The 16,758-nt window shown below is 38.7% G+C and overlaps 1 protein-coding gene across 15 annotated transcripts in view; it reads left to right on the forward strand.

Moving 5' to 3' along the window:
* Positions 1-13,622, forward strand: part of STS (steroid sulfatase) — a 119,751-nt gene extending 106,129 nt beyond the window's left edge. For all 15 annotated transcript variants that reach the window (XM_054205752.1, XM_054205764.1, XM_054205774.1 and 12 more), the window contains one exon: positions 10,236-13,622. In XM_054205752.1, coding sequence (XP_054061727.1) covers positions 10,236-10,618 — 383 coding nt within the window. In that variant the 3' untranslated portion in view covers positions 10,619-13,622. The remainder of the gene's footprint in view (positions 1-10,235) is intronic.
* The last annotated feature ends 3,136 nt before the right edge of the window (positions 13,623-16,758 follow it).

The following is a 16,758-nucleotide window of genomic DNA, read 5'->3' on the forward strand; positions in this document are numbered from 1 at the left end:
GGCCTGTCTACAAATACGCAATACATAAGATAGCCAAGTTAGACTGTGTAGTAAAACACAAAGAGTGAATTATAGTAGAGAATGGCATTTTATCCATGCATCAGTGTTGTGAAAGAAGTGAAAAGAATGGCCAGAAAAGAAAAATATGGATGAGATACAGATCCTGATTTGAGTTACAGTGACATAAAGATCTTTAAAATCTAATTAAGAAAGTGCCACTTGCTTTCCTTTTAACACAAGACTAAACCAGTCATTTACCTTGTCTGTCAGCTATCAGCTCTCTGAGAAGCTTTTTATTCTTTCTTACAGGTAAATGTTGTTGGTTATTGGGGCAGCTCTTAATGTGGAGGCATAGATGTCCTTCCCCCAAATGACTTTATAAACTCCATTAAGTCTCATTAAACCTCATTCCTTGTCACCAGTCTTTGTCTTAATAGCAACATTCAGTGGCAATGTAATGTACTCTATCAGCGAAATTGTACAGAAACTTGTAACACCTGGAATACTGTGTTCAGTTTTGGGCCCCTCACTACAAGGAAGACATTGAGGTGCTGGAGCGTGTCCAAAGAAGGGAAATGAAGCTGGTGAGGGGTCTCGAGCACAGAGCTTATGAGGAGGGGCTGAGGGAGCTGGGGTTGTTTAGCCTGGAGAAAAGGAGGCTGAGGGGAGACATTATCTCTACAGCTACCCAAAAGGAGGTTGTAGAGAAGTGGGGGTCAGTCTCTTCTCCCAGGTCACAAGCAGAAATAGCCTCAGGTTGCACAGGGGAGGTTTAGATTGTATATTAGGAAAAATGTCTTCACTGAAAGGGTTATCAAGCATTGGAACAGGCTGCCCAGGGAAGGGGTTGAATCGCCATCCATGGACGTATTTAAAAGAAGTATAGATGTGGTGGTGCTTGGGGACATGGTTTAGTGGTGGACTTGTTAGTGCTAGGTTAACGGTTGGACTCGATGAGCAAAACTTTTCCTTGAGATTTCCTCAACAGTCGAAGGCAAGTGGTGCAGACCACTTTTCTAGTTTTGAGGGTCATCATGAAGTGTCAGTGTGATGTGGATTTATGTCTGTTCTCCACTGGTTCAGCTGCACAATCCCATGAAAGAGTTAAATGACATCAATTATCTAATTGATGGTAGAAAACTTACTTTTCCTTCAGTAATAACCCATGAGTCTTCAGGTTACTTACATCACATTTTCGTTGGATAAAGAGCAGCCCTTTTCTCCCCTCTGAACTATGTCCTTTTACCCTGTTTTCATCCTTTCCCCATCTGTTTATTCCCCTTTCTGTCCCCGTTTGTGAGCTTCCGTTCTCACTGGTAGTGAAACTCCTTGTGATCCTCGTAATTGATCACACCCTTGTGTGAATCTTTCCCTTCTGCAACTGCAGAAGCTGTAATAAACACTGACCCTCATGAGGCTTTTCCTGTCATTTGCCTTTTCTGTTTTTTAGTCTCATAAGTTCCCTCACTTCCACTGTTCTCTAGAGAAGTGTGTTATCTTACAAGTGGTTTTTTTGGTTTTTTGCTTGTTTATTTTTTTGGGGGGGGTTAAGTTCTTTTTGCCTTCTTTCTTTGCTCATGGTTTTCTTCTTTGATAATGTAAAGAAGGCATACCTTTTTGCACCGTATCAAACATCTGAATCACTCATTACTGTTTTTCGATGAAGTCCATTATGATCTTTTCATCTACTTGATTATTGAACGTATTTTGTTTTGCCTGCTTCCTAACTTGCTCTGTGAGCATCATCTTCACTCTTCATTTGCACCCTTGGTTGGTTTTTCTTTTCCTCTGTCTACCTGATCTTGCCCATTTCATGGAGGCATCCCAAATGGTCTCCCAGATCCCTAGTTTGTGTTCAGTGTTTCAACCACAACAGCTGGAAAAAGCAGAACAAGCATCAAGTGTCATTTACCTAAACCATCTCATTAAGTATTTTAATTTGCTATCTTGATCCTCATATCAGCGCAGTTGCAGCTGAATTTGGGTGACACAGTATGGGTATATCATTTGGTAAGTGTGAAATAATGGAACGGCCGAAGGGAAGAAGAGCATTTCTAGCTTGAACAGACATCACAAAACTGTTTATATCAAGCTCAAGAAAATTGACCCAATCAACCGATACACATTTCTGCTAACAATATTTTAGGTAGGAAAGTGCTTCTCCTGACAATCATGACAAATACTGTTACAGCATTTTCTTGCCTCTGCTCTGCTCTGTGACAGTGGCAGCAGACTTATTGTTAGGCTCAGGCAGAGCTATTTGTACCTTGGGATTTGCAGTGCTCCACTCCGCACCAGCACGCCCCTACTTGCTCTGGGAGACAGACACAGACAAAGGGGAAAAAAAAAATTAAATCCCCACCTGTTTTTTAAAATATTTACGCTATTCCTAATCATAGTAAGAACATAAACCCAGCTTCCCAGTCCAGTTGGTTAAATTGAAATGAAATAAGATGAAATAAGAGACCTTCTTTCTGTTTTGTTTTTGTGGTTTGGTTTGGTTTGGTTTTTTTTCCCCCCTTATTTGTACTTCCCTTGTTCCTGGTTTAGATCGCAAACTAAAGGGCAGGAACGGCTGCAGCATGGAAGGCACAAGCCAAACCTCCTATACACCAATGCAATGAACCATTAAAAAACCAAACAAACCAAAAAACTCCAATCAAACAAAACCCAAAAAACCCTTTGATTATTTTGTTTACTTCGTGCATGACTGAACAGAGTTCACAAGCCAAAGTTATTTTGTATTGAGTGACAGTTCTGAAGTAACCTTTCATCAAAACAATTCTGACCTCTCCATTTAAGTCCTATATAAGGAACAGTTAAAATGTATTCATCTCATCTGGAGCCCCAGGAGACCCTTCTCTGTTCTCGTTTTAAGTAGGAAAGAGATTTTAGCAGGTTATAGCACTTCAGAAGGATAAAGCCTGTTTTTCACTATGCTGCACAAATGCATTCCTTAAGTCTGGAAATTGGGAGGAGAGAGTCAAGGTTCTTTCCCTTTTCCATCACTTACTGTCATCTGGAGGTGATCTGAAGATCTCTGCATCCATCTCGCATACCACCAAGATGAGAAAATATTCCCATTGCTTTCCTAAAACTCTTCTCTTCAAACTCAAGCATTCGTGCTGACGGAAGAACTGTGAAATGAAGTTTGTTTTTTGCGTAGAGGTCCACACTGGCAAATTACTGTATTTCTCTGAAATACCTTAACCTTGAGCAGGTCGGAAAACAGAAAATAAAAATAGACTTCTAGAAATTTTCTTAGGAATAAACTTATATAAGAATCCCTGCAGATCATCTTTGAGAGAACATCCTGTGATATGTACTTTTGATGTTTAGGTTTAATTCAGGATTTTGAGGGATTTTTACATTGTTTGAACATATGCTCATTAGTCACATTAATCTGCATCACAGACCTTCAGAAAACTTGTACTTTCCATTTCTTCAAATGTGTTAGTTCCAAATTATAGGCTCATAAGAACCTTAATGAAATAGGTTTAAACTTCTCAATATCCCTCAAGACTCAATTTCCAGCTGAAGCACTGGTATTATAACATCCCCAAGCTATCAGGTAATACCCTTTTTTAGTTCTATTTGTCTTAATACCTGCACAATTTTTCCAGCTTTTCTTTCTAAGGACGCAAATTCCTATTTACTTTCAGCTGTTCTCCCCAAAGTTTAACACCATTTGTAATGTTTTGCTGGTTTTAGATTCTGGCAAACACGTGCATTTTCTAACAGTGGGACAGAAACTATTGTCACATATTTCAGATACTAAACTACACATACTATAGTCTTTACAATAAAACGAAAATTCAGTCATTCACAGTCTTTTATTTTTTATGCTTAGGGCTCACTTATACTGAGATTTTTGCACCATATCACTTAGGAATGGTTGCTTTCTTTAACTCATTTTTTTTTACTCTGACAAAGGGAACCCCTTTTTATGTAATTTATGCTTAACTGATGCAATTTTCAAAATAAAACAAAAAATATTTTCCTAGAAGATTTCCCAAGTATCCTAGTAGCTTTCTAAAAGTAAAAATAAATAAGTATTTAGCTCAAATACCTGAAATAGCTGTAAGGAAGCATAATTCACCTTTGTCCTCAACTTTTTAAAACAAAACAAATAAGTATTCAGTATTCTTTGGCAGAGCACAAAATTCTAGGCTACTATTTCTACTTTTAACTTTTAAAGTGACTTTGCATGGTTATTTCTTTGGTTTTAGATATTCTTCTTGCTATTTTAAGGTTAAACCCACTATCAGTTTTCAGATTAATGATCTGAAATACTTCATTAGCATTTTGTGCATCAAAGGATTTTTTGACATCCAAATTTTGAAAAAGGTCTGGAGAAAATAACTTACAAACAAATTCCTGGGGATGGTTTTGGTTGTTTCAAACTTGTCTGAAAATATTTGCAGAAGTTTCTTTGGACTTCTTTGCATCTTTGTCTCGTACGTTTGCTCAGTATCAGGAAAATTGCTGTCTGAATCTTGCAGATCTGTTCATTTCACTCAGAATGATTGCATCCACTTTATGTAAGAGCATAATGATTGCCCTCAATTTATTTTCTGTTAATAAAATGCATTTTTGAAGGACAGAAAGAACAAAAGGCAAAACACAATTCCGAATAGGTTTCTCTGTTTTTTGCCATCTTTGTTTTTTAAGTGTGTTGCTCTCTTGGTTCTTAACTGTATCTCTTAATGACTCCAACGGAAAACCAGTACATGCAAATTAATACTATTTCTCTCACAAGCAATAAAGTAAGGCTTTTCTGTTTTCAAGGACTTTTGAATATAGGTTGGAAATGACCGGTAATTTTTTTGTGTGCGAACATTATCTTCTGTCTTCAGCATGGCATCGACTGCTGCTTGGACGAACCGAAAATTACATGGACCATTCAGCAAGTAAATAGAGTCTTCAAATAGATCTTTAACAAGTGTCTGGATTATGTGCATCACATTACTGCGGATGGAATTTTTTTCCAGGGCAACTTGTATTCTTCCATGTTGCTGTTAATGAAGACTTCCAAATATGAGGCATAACATTGCATTATAGCACTTCCTGTTTTAGCAGCATAGTTTCTATACCCACAGATTCTTCCCATTTGGGACTTTCTTCAAGAAGAAAGGAGAACACTGTAAATGATCAATCAATTCTTTTTGAAGATGATGATGAAAAATTCAGGAAAATAATTCTTTGTTAGCTGCTACCGTTCAGCAGATAGTCTTGACTTTTGAACAGAATTCAGTGGAATTTCTTGTACCACAGCACTTTAGATAATAAGTCATGAGATTTCGGTCTTGACTCCAGCAGCCTGAGCGTGATTTCACTATATCTTATATTTTTCCTCCAGCAGTTGTTCAGTTATTACCAGTTGTCCACCAACATGCAATCCTTTCTGTTTTCACTTAACATGCAACGTGCCATATGCTCTGTATATAGGCAAACCTGAACAGTTCCTTGTCACAGTTTCTATCCTTAAGATTTTAAAATCCCTGCTACTACTGTCTTTTTTCATGGTTTTACCTCAAATACCGCATGTTCTGCACAGTTCTTTATGCAAGCCTCTTCTAGCAATAACTGGTTCTCATAAACTAACATTATGTCTTTGAATATCACTCAGTTATTCTCCACCTACACTGGGACATAATGTGCTGTCTTCTGACTGATGTAACAATATAACATCGTAAGAGACACAGATACTTAAAAGAAGTATCTAAAAAAATACAAATTTTCACTGAAAGAGCAATAAAGTTACAAATTTTAAAACTCAAATAGCAAATTTTTATTAGCTGTTTGAGGAATGCACGAAGTCATGAAAATAGTATGTAAGTTTTCTTTATTGTAACCAAATAGTGTTCTCTATGTGCTATATATAGTTCTACAAGAATTTAGCTACTGAAACCTTTTCTAAATTGTTACATTATTGAAGAGCTGAATATATACATATAAGTGATATCAACTTTATATAACATTACCAGAGAACCTAACAATTCTAAATGAATAGGAAGCGGGAAGAAAGGATTCAGTCAAACAATAACAAGAGTTATCTTGAAAAATGTCATTTTCAAGTGACTTGCAGCTTTAGTCTGCTTCTCTGTATAAATGAAGAAGAGCTGGCGTGAGTTAGAGCGTGGGAGCTGACAATGGCTACAGAGCACACTCAGGATTCAGGAAAAGCCTGTGGGCAGTTTACATCGGTACACTACACCCCACTGGTTATGCTCAAAGGCATCTGAAGTGAAGGAGAGACCAGCTCCTCAGTTTACAGTGAAGAACAGACTTGTTTAACTTGTTCTTCTACAGAAAGAAGAAGCAAAATAATATAAACAAAAGAGAAGGCAGTAGCAGCAAACCTATAAAGATAATGTCATAGATTAAATGCAGCAAAAATGAAGTCCAGGCAATAACACAGCAATAGCTTCTATTCACTTCAAGAACCGTTTATCAGAAAACACCATTTAGCCATCCGTGATTAAGAACAGTGCTATTATAGGAGAAATGACATCCATATCCAGTGTGTCACTTCATCTTGGAAATATTAATATAACTTACTGAGACACTTTTATTTAATCTCACGGTTGCTACCTGTCTGTGGGAGCTACGGTTGACTGTATGAGAGGATAAACATATGGGTGAAGGATAATAAAACAGAAGAGGAGTCTGTTAGGGAGATCGAACTCTGAACAATTATGTTCAGAGCAGATTTCCTTGAACTAATTGCAACCTATTTTAATTTGAGACTATTTATATGTACAACTAGCTTTTGTTTTTCTCAAAGGAAAGAGTTATTCTGAGAGCTGAATAGGTGAAACTGTTGGACAATTCAGAGAGCTGGAGAATTGCAGAAAAAATGGACGCCAAATGAAGTAGCTGTGAAGTGTTGGGACAGGATCTTGAAGGGTCCTGCAGGCTTGGGGCTTGCCTGCTGTTTTAGAAAGGACCTGATATACTTGACTGTGGGGGAGCCCTGACAATTTTGCTACTCGCTTCACTGAGGAAGAGATATATAGTTATCTTTTTATATAAAGAGAGTTTACTATCCAGATGCTTCGCAGAACAAAGGTATCATTAATTACTCAGAGATTAATTTGATCCTTGTAGTTAACCCTCTGACAAAATGAGGTTTTATGTCAGCCAGGAGAGACTGGGAGAGAGCTCTCTCTTTCTAATACCGAGCCTTATACAGTTCATCAGCTTTACAGGTCTGACAGCTCTTTGTGTCTCCTAGTATATTACACTGGCTGCTCCACAGTCACAGACACTGACAGATATGCTGTTGTTTTTATAATGCTTAGGAAATCGGTGGTTAAAGCCTGTGCTGCTGCTCCTCCAGCAGCACATGAAGTTCCAGATCCTCGCTGAAACATCCCTGCAGTCCAACAGACGAACATTGCACAATAACAGGCTTTGCGCTCCCAGAGCGGAGTGTTATGCGCAGTATGGCCATGACATTATATAGCTGCATAGCTCATAAAGTAGCATCAGCTCTTCAAAACACTAGCGAGGTGATTCAGACGTGATGTGGCGTCACACACGCCCTGTCCCTGACCCCACGCGTGATTTTGCAACATGCCGTATGCTCTGTATGTAGGCAAACCTGAACGGTTCCTTATTCTGTGGGGAAAATAAATCCCGGTATAACTTCCTTTCTTTTCCCCATGTCTTACCTATCAGAGCTGCTTGTACTGACTTGCATTAATTCAGAATCCCCAACTTTATATTGCTATCTGCAAGTCCTTGAACTGGCCTGGTGCTACAGTGCCCAACACCAAAAAAGGCCGGCTAAAATTTCTTTTCAACGTAATTCAGCACAAAGATAGATGCATGGTAAGACAGCCTGGCCACAAAGTTCTCATATGCATGGTCTTACTGGAGCTTCTTTTAGTTCACATTTTAATAGCTATATAAATTTTTTCTGCTCTTCTTCTATCAAGGTGTTGAATGCCCCAAATCAAATTCTCAGGTGGGGCAAATGTTGCATGGTCTACAGAGGACATGGTGCACTGATTAATAACACCTTTTGGCTTTTTCTGTTCTTCATTGTCCAACGTGCCAATTAAACACTTTCAAACATCCCGAAGGAATGCTTAGTATAGAATTACATACCTCCCCAGAGTGTAAATTCTAAATCTCAGTAAATGAGAGGCATGTTTCTGCTCTGGGAAATTTTCCATGCATAAGTTCAAAGAATTTTAAAGGGGGTGTCTTAGATTTTGTTTGTTTATTTTAATTCTGAGGAAACAGCAAAAAGTTCAAGTACCAAACCAACCTTTCAAAATGTTATTGGAAACATAGATGGAGGAATGCTGCCTTGCCTTGCCTTCCCTTTCCCTTTCCCTTCCCTTTTCCCCAGTAAGACTGTGCCACGGCTGCTGTCACAGCCAGAGCCTTTTAAAGCCTGCCAAGTCCTATTGTCTGTGCCAGCAAGTCACTCTCGGCCTTTAGAGCTCCTTCTCCTTTGCTGACTTCCAAGCAGCGTTCAGAAGGTTCTCCCAGTCTAATGTGTGTAACAACCACCACCCCTCCGACCCTGATTTAAGTGCAGACTAAGTGAACTGGAAGTCTCCAGGCTCTGTCATTGAATTGGTTCCTAAAGGTAAAATCTCTTATAAGGTGAAAAATACTGTGGGATAGAAGAAGCTGTAAAGGATCTTAAGGTCACCTACTGTCCTTTAAATTCATGATATAGACTAGAACTGCAGCCTGTGACTCTTTAGTCCACTGAAACATTTCTTTCTTTAAGCCTGTTTTTATCTTTAAAAATTGAGTGTGATGTAGTTACAGCATAGCATGTAGCAGCCCATCTCTGCCCTTCCCACAATTTTTAGTGCTTTTGATTTTATTGAATTGATGAATTGATTAATGAATATTAACCACCGTAGCACACATAAATCTGTGACAATCTGTTACTAGATTAACAAGCTTTCTGTGAACTTAACAAAATTCAACAAAATACCAAAAAGAGTTTTTCCCAAATTTTTTAAAAAAATGAGTTGATACAAAAAATGTTTTTCATAATAAATTAATAAATTTAATAAATTCAATAATAAATTACTGATGAATATGTATTTCTGATGTCTGTATACACTCAAACGGGTAGGTAGTCTGACATCACAGACCTCAGCTGTTTAGTATCCTACCGTTGTTAAGAACAGAGTACAGATTTTTTACTCTAATTAATTATTCTCTTGTCCATTTCTGGAGAACTGTAATCTTCCCTGGCTGTGGGAAGAACAGTGTGCTTCCCTGGAAGTGCCTGTCTGTTCCTACCCTACCTGTCTCATCTGTGATACTTGTGGAAAACAGGAGCCATTTTTTGTTTACTCCTTTCCTGTAAGTATTTACAGATTTTCCAGTGTACCTTCTGATCAAGAGTGCTTCTTGAAGGAACCAACTGATATCTGCTTATTCTTAATTGATGAAATAATTAGTATTTCTAAACAGTGAACATACTGACTGAAGTTACACTAGTGCAGACAGTTCAGTTTCTGTACACAGCAGATTAAGTTGAGAGAGAATAACCCATCTATAAATTAAGACCTTTGGTTCCCATTTTACAAAGCAGAATGTCATGTAAAAATTGCACTGCTGTAACAGCTACTTATTTCTGGAAAAAAAAAAATCTAGAGGCCTAAGACAGGAATGTAGCATCCATTATACTTTTTCATGTCATCCCATTTAATAAAATGAGAAACGCTGTCTCCAGGTGTTTGCAGTGAAAGCACGTGGCAGAGGGTAATGGGTTAATGCAACAAAGAGAGGAAGAGAGAAAAAAGTAAAAATGAAATTATTTTGAGTAGCAAAATGAGAAGCAGGCATGGCCCAACAGTGTCTGGTTATGGTCAAGGAGCAAAGGTACATTTTAATAAGTCTTGAAGAAGACAGTACAATGGCTTAGTAAATATTTATGCAAATCTTCTTAGAACTGTTTATGTAAAAACGTAAAGTTCTTTTAAGTCTTCTATGATTTAGTTAATCAGAATTCTTCCAAGGGAATGAAATGATCATAATTTTTCCATAAATATGTGTAGCATGAAAATTGCCATGTTTTGCTTATTTTTGTTTTGCTCAATTTTGTTTTACTCTTTCATTATATTGCAGTTCCTGTACAGAGTGAGATTATACCAAAAGACTGATTTACTGTGGTGAAAATTAGAGTTTTGTAAGAGTAGGGAACTTTTAGTTTGTCATTTTACCACCAGCTGTTTTGTGTCTGTAAATTGCAGGTGAATCTGTCTGGAAAGTCTTCTTCTTCACTCCAAACTTCAGTCCTGAAGACTCCAATGGTTGCTACGATTCCCATGTTTGCTTCTGCCATGGAGGATTCATCACACGGCATGATCCCCCACTGCTCTTCGATCTTTCCAGAGACCCTGAAGAGAAAGTCCCACTGACTCCAGAAACGGAGAGCCGTTTCTACGAAATTCTCAGAGTCATACATGTAGCAGTAGACAACCACACCAGATCCCTGCATGCTGTCCCTGACCAGCTGTCATGGGACAACCTTTTCTGGAAGCCATGGCTCCAGCCGTGCTGCTCCTCTCTCTTTCAGTCTTGCTACTGTGACTATGACTCAGAAGGGAGCCTGCCGGAGGTGCATTCAGGGTAAACAAGCTGCAATTCCCTTTCAGAAACTGAAGTGTGGGTAGCTGACTTCCACCACTGGGGTAGTATCCTTCAGAAGGTTTTGTTGTGCAAAAGGACCTGTCTTTAAATACATCATTGCAGTAGAAGGGAATTTCAGTCAATAAAATGTGCCAAGAGAAGGAGGGCAAGACATAACCTTTTCTGTCTTTATGATACAAGAATCAGTATGAAGCACATGTTGCCGTCCTCATCTACAAATGGGTAGGCTGTAGGCATCTTCCAGATGAGATCATTTTCTAGATCTTCAGCTTCAGCTTTTTTCTTACACAGCAAGGAATTTACCTATAGTTTCTGTGAATTACAACCACTAAGTGCACACTTCCCTGTCCTTTTTACTAAGTATTATCAACCATTAATAGAACATAGCACCGAGTAATTAAAAATAGAGAGATAATTGTGGAGAGGTCCACCCGTGACTATAATTTGATAACTGATACATAGGTAAAGAGTAGACCTGTAACAGCGTCACCATCAACAAGCATCACAGATATGAAATAAACAGATTGCCAGCAATCTAACATTGCATGTGCCATAAAAATGTAGAGAGTGATGTAGCGGAAGACCTTGTGTCCACATCAAAATTGTGCTCCCTAGCTAGTGTTCTGTTGCATGGCAGCAACCTTAGTTTCAAAAGGAAACCACTTCAAGTGCACCAGTTGTGTGCTTGAGTGTGTACCATAATTCTCTCTATATATATGCAAGCCAAATTCGTAACCCCCAAAACCCCCCCAAATCCTTCAGTCCCTGATATAGACACACGCTTATGGTCATAGCCCAATTGCTAAAATGAAAGACTTGGTCCATACTTGATAACTGAGTTACAAATTCACATGATACTACAAAGATATCTTTCACTATCTACCATACCTATTCTTACACCTGTTCTTGATGAACGTAGTGTGCACCAGCAAATAAATAAAATTTGGTCTTCCTTTAAATATCTTTGCTGTCGTTTAAGCTCTCTGAATAGGATCTATCATTTTCTGAGGAGAAACTTGGGCTTGAGCACTTAAAGCCAAATATTATTGTCTCTGAGTTTTTAGCAAGGCCTTGGGAAATCTACGGTGCTCCAGGGCTAATTTCTGTATCCATTTTTATCTGCATCTTATTCAGGCACATTTTCTTTCCACTCTACAGGCAGGCAAACTATTTTCTTTGGCAGATTGTACCAGAGGAGAACATATCAGCAAAATACTAAAGTGATTTGATGTCTGATAATAGAAGGTGACTTGCTTCTTATCAGAAAACACCGGTTAATTCCAACATTATAATGTATTAAAATCCGTTTGGTGGTATTAGCACATCACTAATGCAAAAGTGATCTGTGATGATAGTAATGCAATAGCTTCAGTCAGCCAACATTAAGGTTGTGACCTGGTTCTTGGGAGCTGTTGAAGCCTGTCCTATAAAAATGTGTTGTGATATATGGTATATTTCTCTGTCTGTAAAACCTAGGCTTTATTTGATTTTTCTGATGCAGTTTCCTTCAAAATTTCATTCTCCACAATATCCAGATGCCTGTCCCGGGAAATGTTGTACATTTCCCTTGAAGTCCTATTTTTGATATTTCACTTTGTGTTCGTGATTGTGTATCTTAAATATGTGCTCTGCAAGTTCTCTGTAGGTAGCAAAGTCCTGTGTATGCTGATACAGTTAGTCTGTTCAGGTATTTCCCCTCAGGACTGTTTATATTGTACCTGGAAAGTCGTCAGATGGCCATTTGTGTGGCGTAATTCCCAGTTTGCTTTATTTAATCACTGAATGTACTACATGAACTTAGGAAGGAAGATGCCTGCAGTTTGAATACAAATACTGTTCTGCACTGATCAGTGACTGTCTCTCAACACCACGGCAGGATGCATACATCCCAAATTTTTGGTCCTCACCATGTGGCCCAAGAACCCCTTGGGGCTCAGCGCTGGTGCCTGCGTGCCTCCCCCTGCAGTGGGTGGGCAGCCTGGCTGTGGGGGGATGCTCTCTCCAGCTCTTGCCACTCTGCTGCAGCTCACACAAAACTTTTCAAGCAAATATACCTACTGAAGCGTGTGGGAGAAAATGTTGTATGTGAGGTATACAGCAGTAATGCAGACAAGGTGTTTGATGTCATTGGATCTGTTTTGTTCCCACGATTGCTGGGCTGTGACCTTAACAGGGATCTCAATTTATATTCTTAAGGACATCCACGTCTACTTCTTTTCATTGGGAAGATGCTATGTGGCTATTATTTCTTTTCTTTCTGCAGGTGCAAGAATTGTTTGTTCTGTTAGGCACAGCAGATGTGCTGTGCTGCCTGACAGGTATTAAAAATTATAATTTTTCTACTGCTCTGATTTCTTCTTGGCTGAATATGGCCTTCATTTTATACCCTCCTTTCTTAAAACATTCACACCCCTCAAATACTTTTCCACCTATTTATTTGCCACTCAGTCCTCCCATTTGCTTGTCATATTGATTGTGGTGGCTATTTTGCTCTAATCAATCAGAAAATTAAAAGTCATCTTTGTGAAAAGATTTGACTTTTAGGTCTCCTTGCCTCTGCTAACCTCCTACTTATTTAAGGTCTAACAAGGACTAACTTTGTGTTATGAAATCTAAGAAATTAAAACACACCTAAGACACCCTGAATAATAAAAGTTATTTCTTGTTTGTGGCACAAGCTTTGTATTTTTCAAAATATAATTTAGTACAACATTTAATATTTTGACTTAAGCAGTAAAATCTGAAATCCATTTTTACAATTGTTCCTTCAAGAAAGATTCTATTAAGAATAGGGCAGTATTTTTCATACTCCATGTTAATGTCATTTCATTTAATGTCTAAAATAAACCATCGCTGTATTGCAAATGTATTATGCCTTTCAGTACTGTACCTTCTGTTCTGGAGACGGCGTGTCAGATCATGGTAATTAAAGTAGTCTTGTTTGTTTGCAAAATAAAACAAGAAGCACAATATACCTTTTTTGTAATGGCACTGTCTGATCTAACAAGGAAAAGTTTTGTTTTTTCACAACAGGTTATTGATGGGATATACGTGATTCACAATTTATTAAGAATGAAGGCTCAAGGAGGATGTGCTGCACTGGTACTTTGAGACTGACTTTCAATCTATCATTTAACGAGCATTGGTATTGTAACATGGTGCCTGGTTGTAGAATATGTCAGTGTAAACTGGGAGTTGAGCTTCAGAGGGAAGTGTCCTCCTCTACAGTATTATTCAACAGTATCACATCTTAGTTTGTCGCAGAGTCCCTGTATGGCTCAGAGCAAGTCATTCAGCTCTGTTTCTCAGTTCCTTCTCTGTGCCCAAAGAAGGATACAGTATTTCTCTAACCGTTGCAAATGCTGAAAGAATAAAAAATACTGAAAGTGGTAATCTGGCAAAGGTGCACTTTCTAGTCCCTAAGGCACTAAAAAGTGCTGGAAAACTAGGATCCAGATGTCCCTGTACTAGGAGGTATAAGATACCCTTAGCTTCAGGTTTGCAGATAGGTCCTGTGCTTACTGTTTAGCACGTGTGGGATCAGGGCCTGGAGGAGAGAGAATAGATGGCTAAAAAAGATGCACACTGGGGATTCAGAGAAAGACACTAGTCAGATTTTTCTAATTATATTTATTCTCTCTTTTAGCAGACATAGGAGACTACATGGAATTATTTAAATAGTATTTCCCCCTTGGCGACTGGGTGTCACAGGTACCTGGCTCTTAAAAATGGAGATGTCCTGGCTTGCCTCAAATTGCTGTGTCAGAAAAGGGAAAAAAAAAAAAAGGGAAATATGAGCCTTTGGAGATAGGTGTCAGCTCACTGAAATCCAACTGAAAGTTTGCAAAGAACTAAGTGAATATGGTCCATATTCCTTCACAGCTCAGTAAGAATCATCACTTGCCAGCAATAGTTTATTTCACATTGTAGTAATGTGAGATCTGGGTGTTCAGATGTGTGGACAATGTAGAAAAGTTCACATGAGATTTCACCTGATATAGGAAGAAATGGAAAAGAAAGAAAAAGAGGGCAAGCATAGCTACAAAAATCCTATGTTCTAATAGAGTACATATATTAAAACATAGGGGGTTTTGGCTTACATTAGTGTCGTTTCAGTCGGGACGGACAAACGACAAGACTCTCCTTGAAGGGTTAAGTTAAGCTCTCTCTTTATTACAAACTTGGCTTTCTTATATATCTAATCTTTTGTTCACGCTCCATTCACGCGTTCATTCTATACTTTCAATTGTATAGGTTACATAGCACACGCGCTCGTAGCTACAATACGATTGGTTATTGAAATCACATTGCTCAAAATCTGGCTATCTCACAGCCTAACTCTCCTTGTTCTCTGAAGCGATCTTCTTCTTTCTCCTTTTTGTTACATTGTCCTTATATGATGCAACTCGCGGCCTTCTTATGGGTACACTGCAATCTCTATGTCTTCTGACAAGGGGTCTACGGGCCCGCCGTATCCCCCAACACATTAGGACACGATAGTTCTGTGCATAACACAGACCTTTTCATCTTTTCTGTCATTTCCCTTTCCTCTGGCATTGCCTGCGCAGCATCTGAAATATGTTCTGAGGATCTCACTTTCAAGCGGAATACACCCTGCCCGAGTACACTACGAGCAGAGTGGCCGGCCGTGTGGGCAAGAGGAAAGGCTGGCATAGAAACCTCTGCCCTGGGAACCTCCAGGGAGCAAACGGTTTCTGGGGGTTATCTCCAACCTGAAGACAGAGGCCTTCGAATTGCTGGTTCCTCTGGGTCTGTCAGGGACTGCAGGTGACCAGGAGGAATGAGGACACCTCTGCAGCCGACCAAACTGCAGTGTATTCTGCAGCAGCATCCTTCAGTGTCAGATTGTCAGATGGAAATTTGCTGGGGGCCCACAGGATGGAGGACCCTTTGCCTCTCAGTAAACACCCCAAGCAGGCTACTCCTGAATCATTATTCAGGAGGTGACAGATCTTAATCCGGAGCTCTGGGTCTAAGACAGCAACAGTCATGCATTTGACTGAGCTGTGGACCAGAAGACCTGAGCCAGGCTCTAGGGACTCTCAGTTTTACAAGCTGCTGAAACTGCAAATAATTCATGGAGTCCTGATAGATCATATCCTTTTCCAAAACACTTTGGTGTTCTTGATAGCTTTTATTTACATCAAAACCAATAAAAATCTGCCTAAAACTTCATGTGTAGAGTAAACAAAGGATGCTGCAAATTGTTCTCAAAACTACACCCAATAGTTTTAACTTGCTGGTTCAGTACTGAGAGCAGTGAGCTCGTGCCAACAAAGGTTCGTTGACTGAAGGTTTCTTGTGCATATGAAAAGGTGCTGAACTCCAGAATCCCACTGAAGTTTGCAGTATGCTGGCTAGTAAGATAAAAACTGGCTTGATTATCCTCACGTCTCTAATAGCACTGTCAAAGTTAGGAAACATTGCAGACCTTGCAAGATGTGGACTATAAGCCCTGCAAATGCTTATAAAGCATCTCCTGAATACTTAAAAAGCATTCCTTTAATATAAATCATGCTAGATTCCCTACGTAGATTCCCTAGTAGATTAATGCTAGTCTTTTTTATAAAAGAACAGTGCCACAGGTATTCTCCTTGAGAAAGAAAACTATTTTTGAAGAGAACAGATTCACCATGTATGGTCAGATCAGTTACAAAAAAAACCACCCTCCAACATCATTTATTCTACAGTTATCAAATAATAAAACATTTTATCCGAATAGTATTTTATTGTACCTGATGTATGTAAAAATACTGTGAAGTAGTTGAAATTATAAGGCAGAGCTCTTCATTGTGACACTTATTTTAAGAGAATTTGATATGAATTTGCTTTCAGTAGCAATATTTGTTACAAAAGATTAGAACAAAGCATCTCAAAAGCCTTCTGGACTCAAGTTGGGCTGCAAGAGAATAACTTTGGTTTAATGTGCTCTTCATTGCTTACAAATGAAAAACCAAGCTATGAAGGAAAAAAATCCCAACTTTAAAAATGGTTTGCCTGTCCTGATAGTGATAAAAAGAATACTAGAATTTTGTACCATGTGTGAGAACTTCTTTGATTTTTTTTCTTCTTTTATCTCTTATGGTATATCTCCTCCTGCTA

Source organism: Rissa tridactyla, chromosome 1, assembly GCF_028500815.1.
Source record: "Rissa tridactyla isolate bRisTri1 chromosome 1, bRisTri1.patW.cur.20221130, whole genome shotgun sequence".
NCBI classification, from domain to species: domain Eukaryota; kingdom Metazoa; phylum Chordata; class Aves; order Charadriiformes; family Laridae; genus Rissa; species Rissa tridactyla.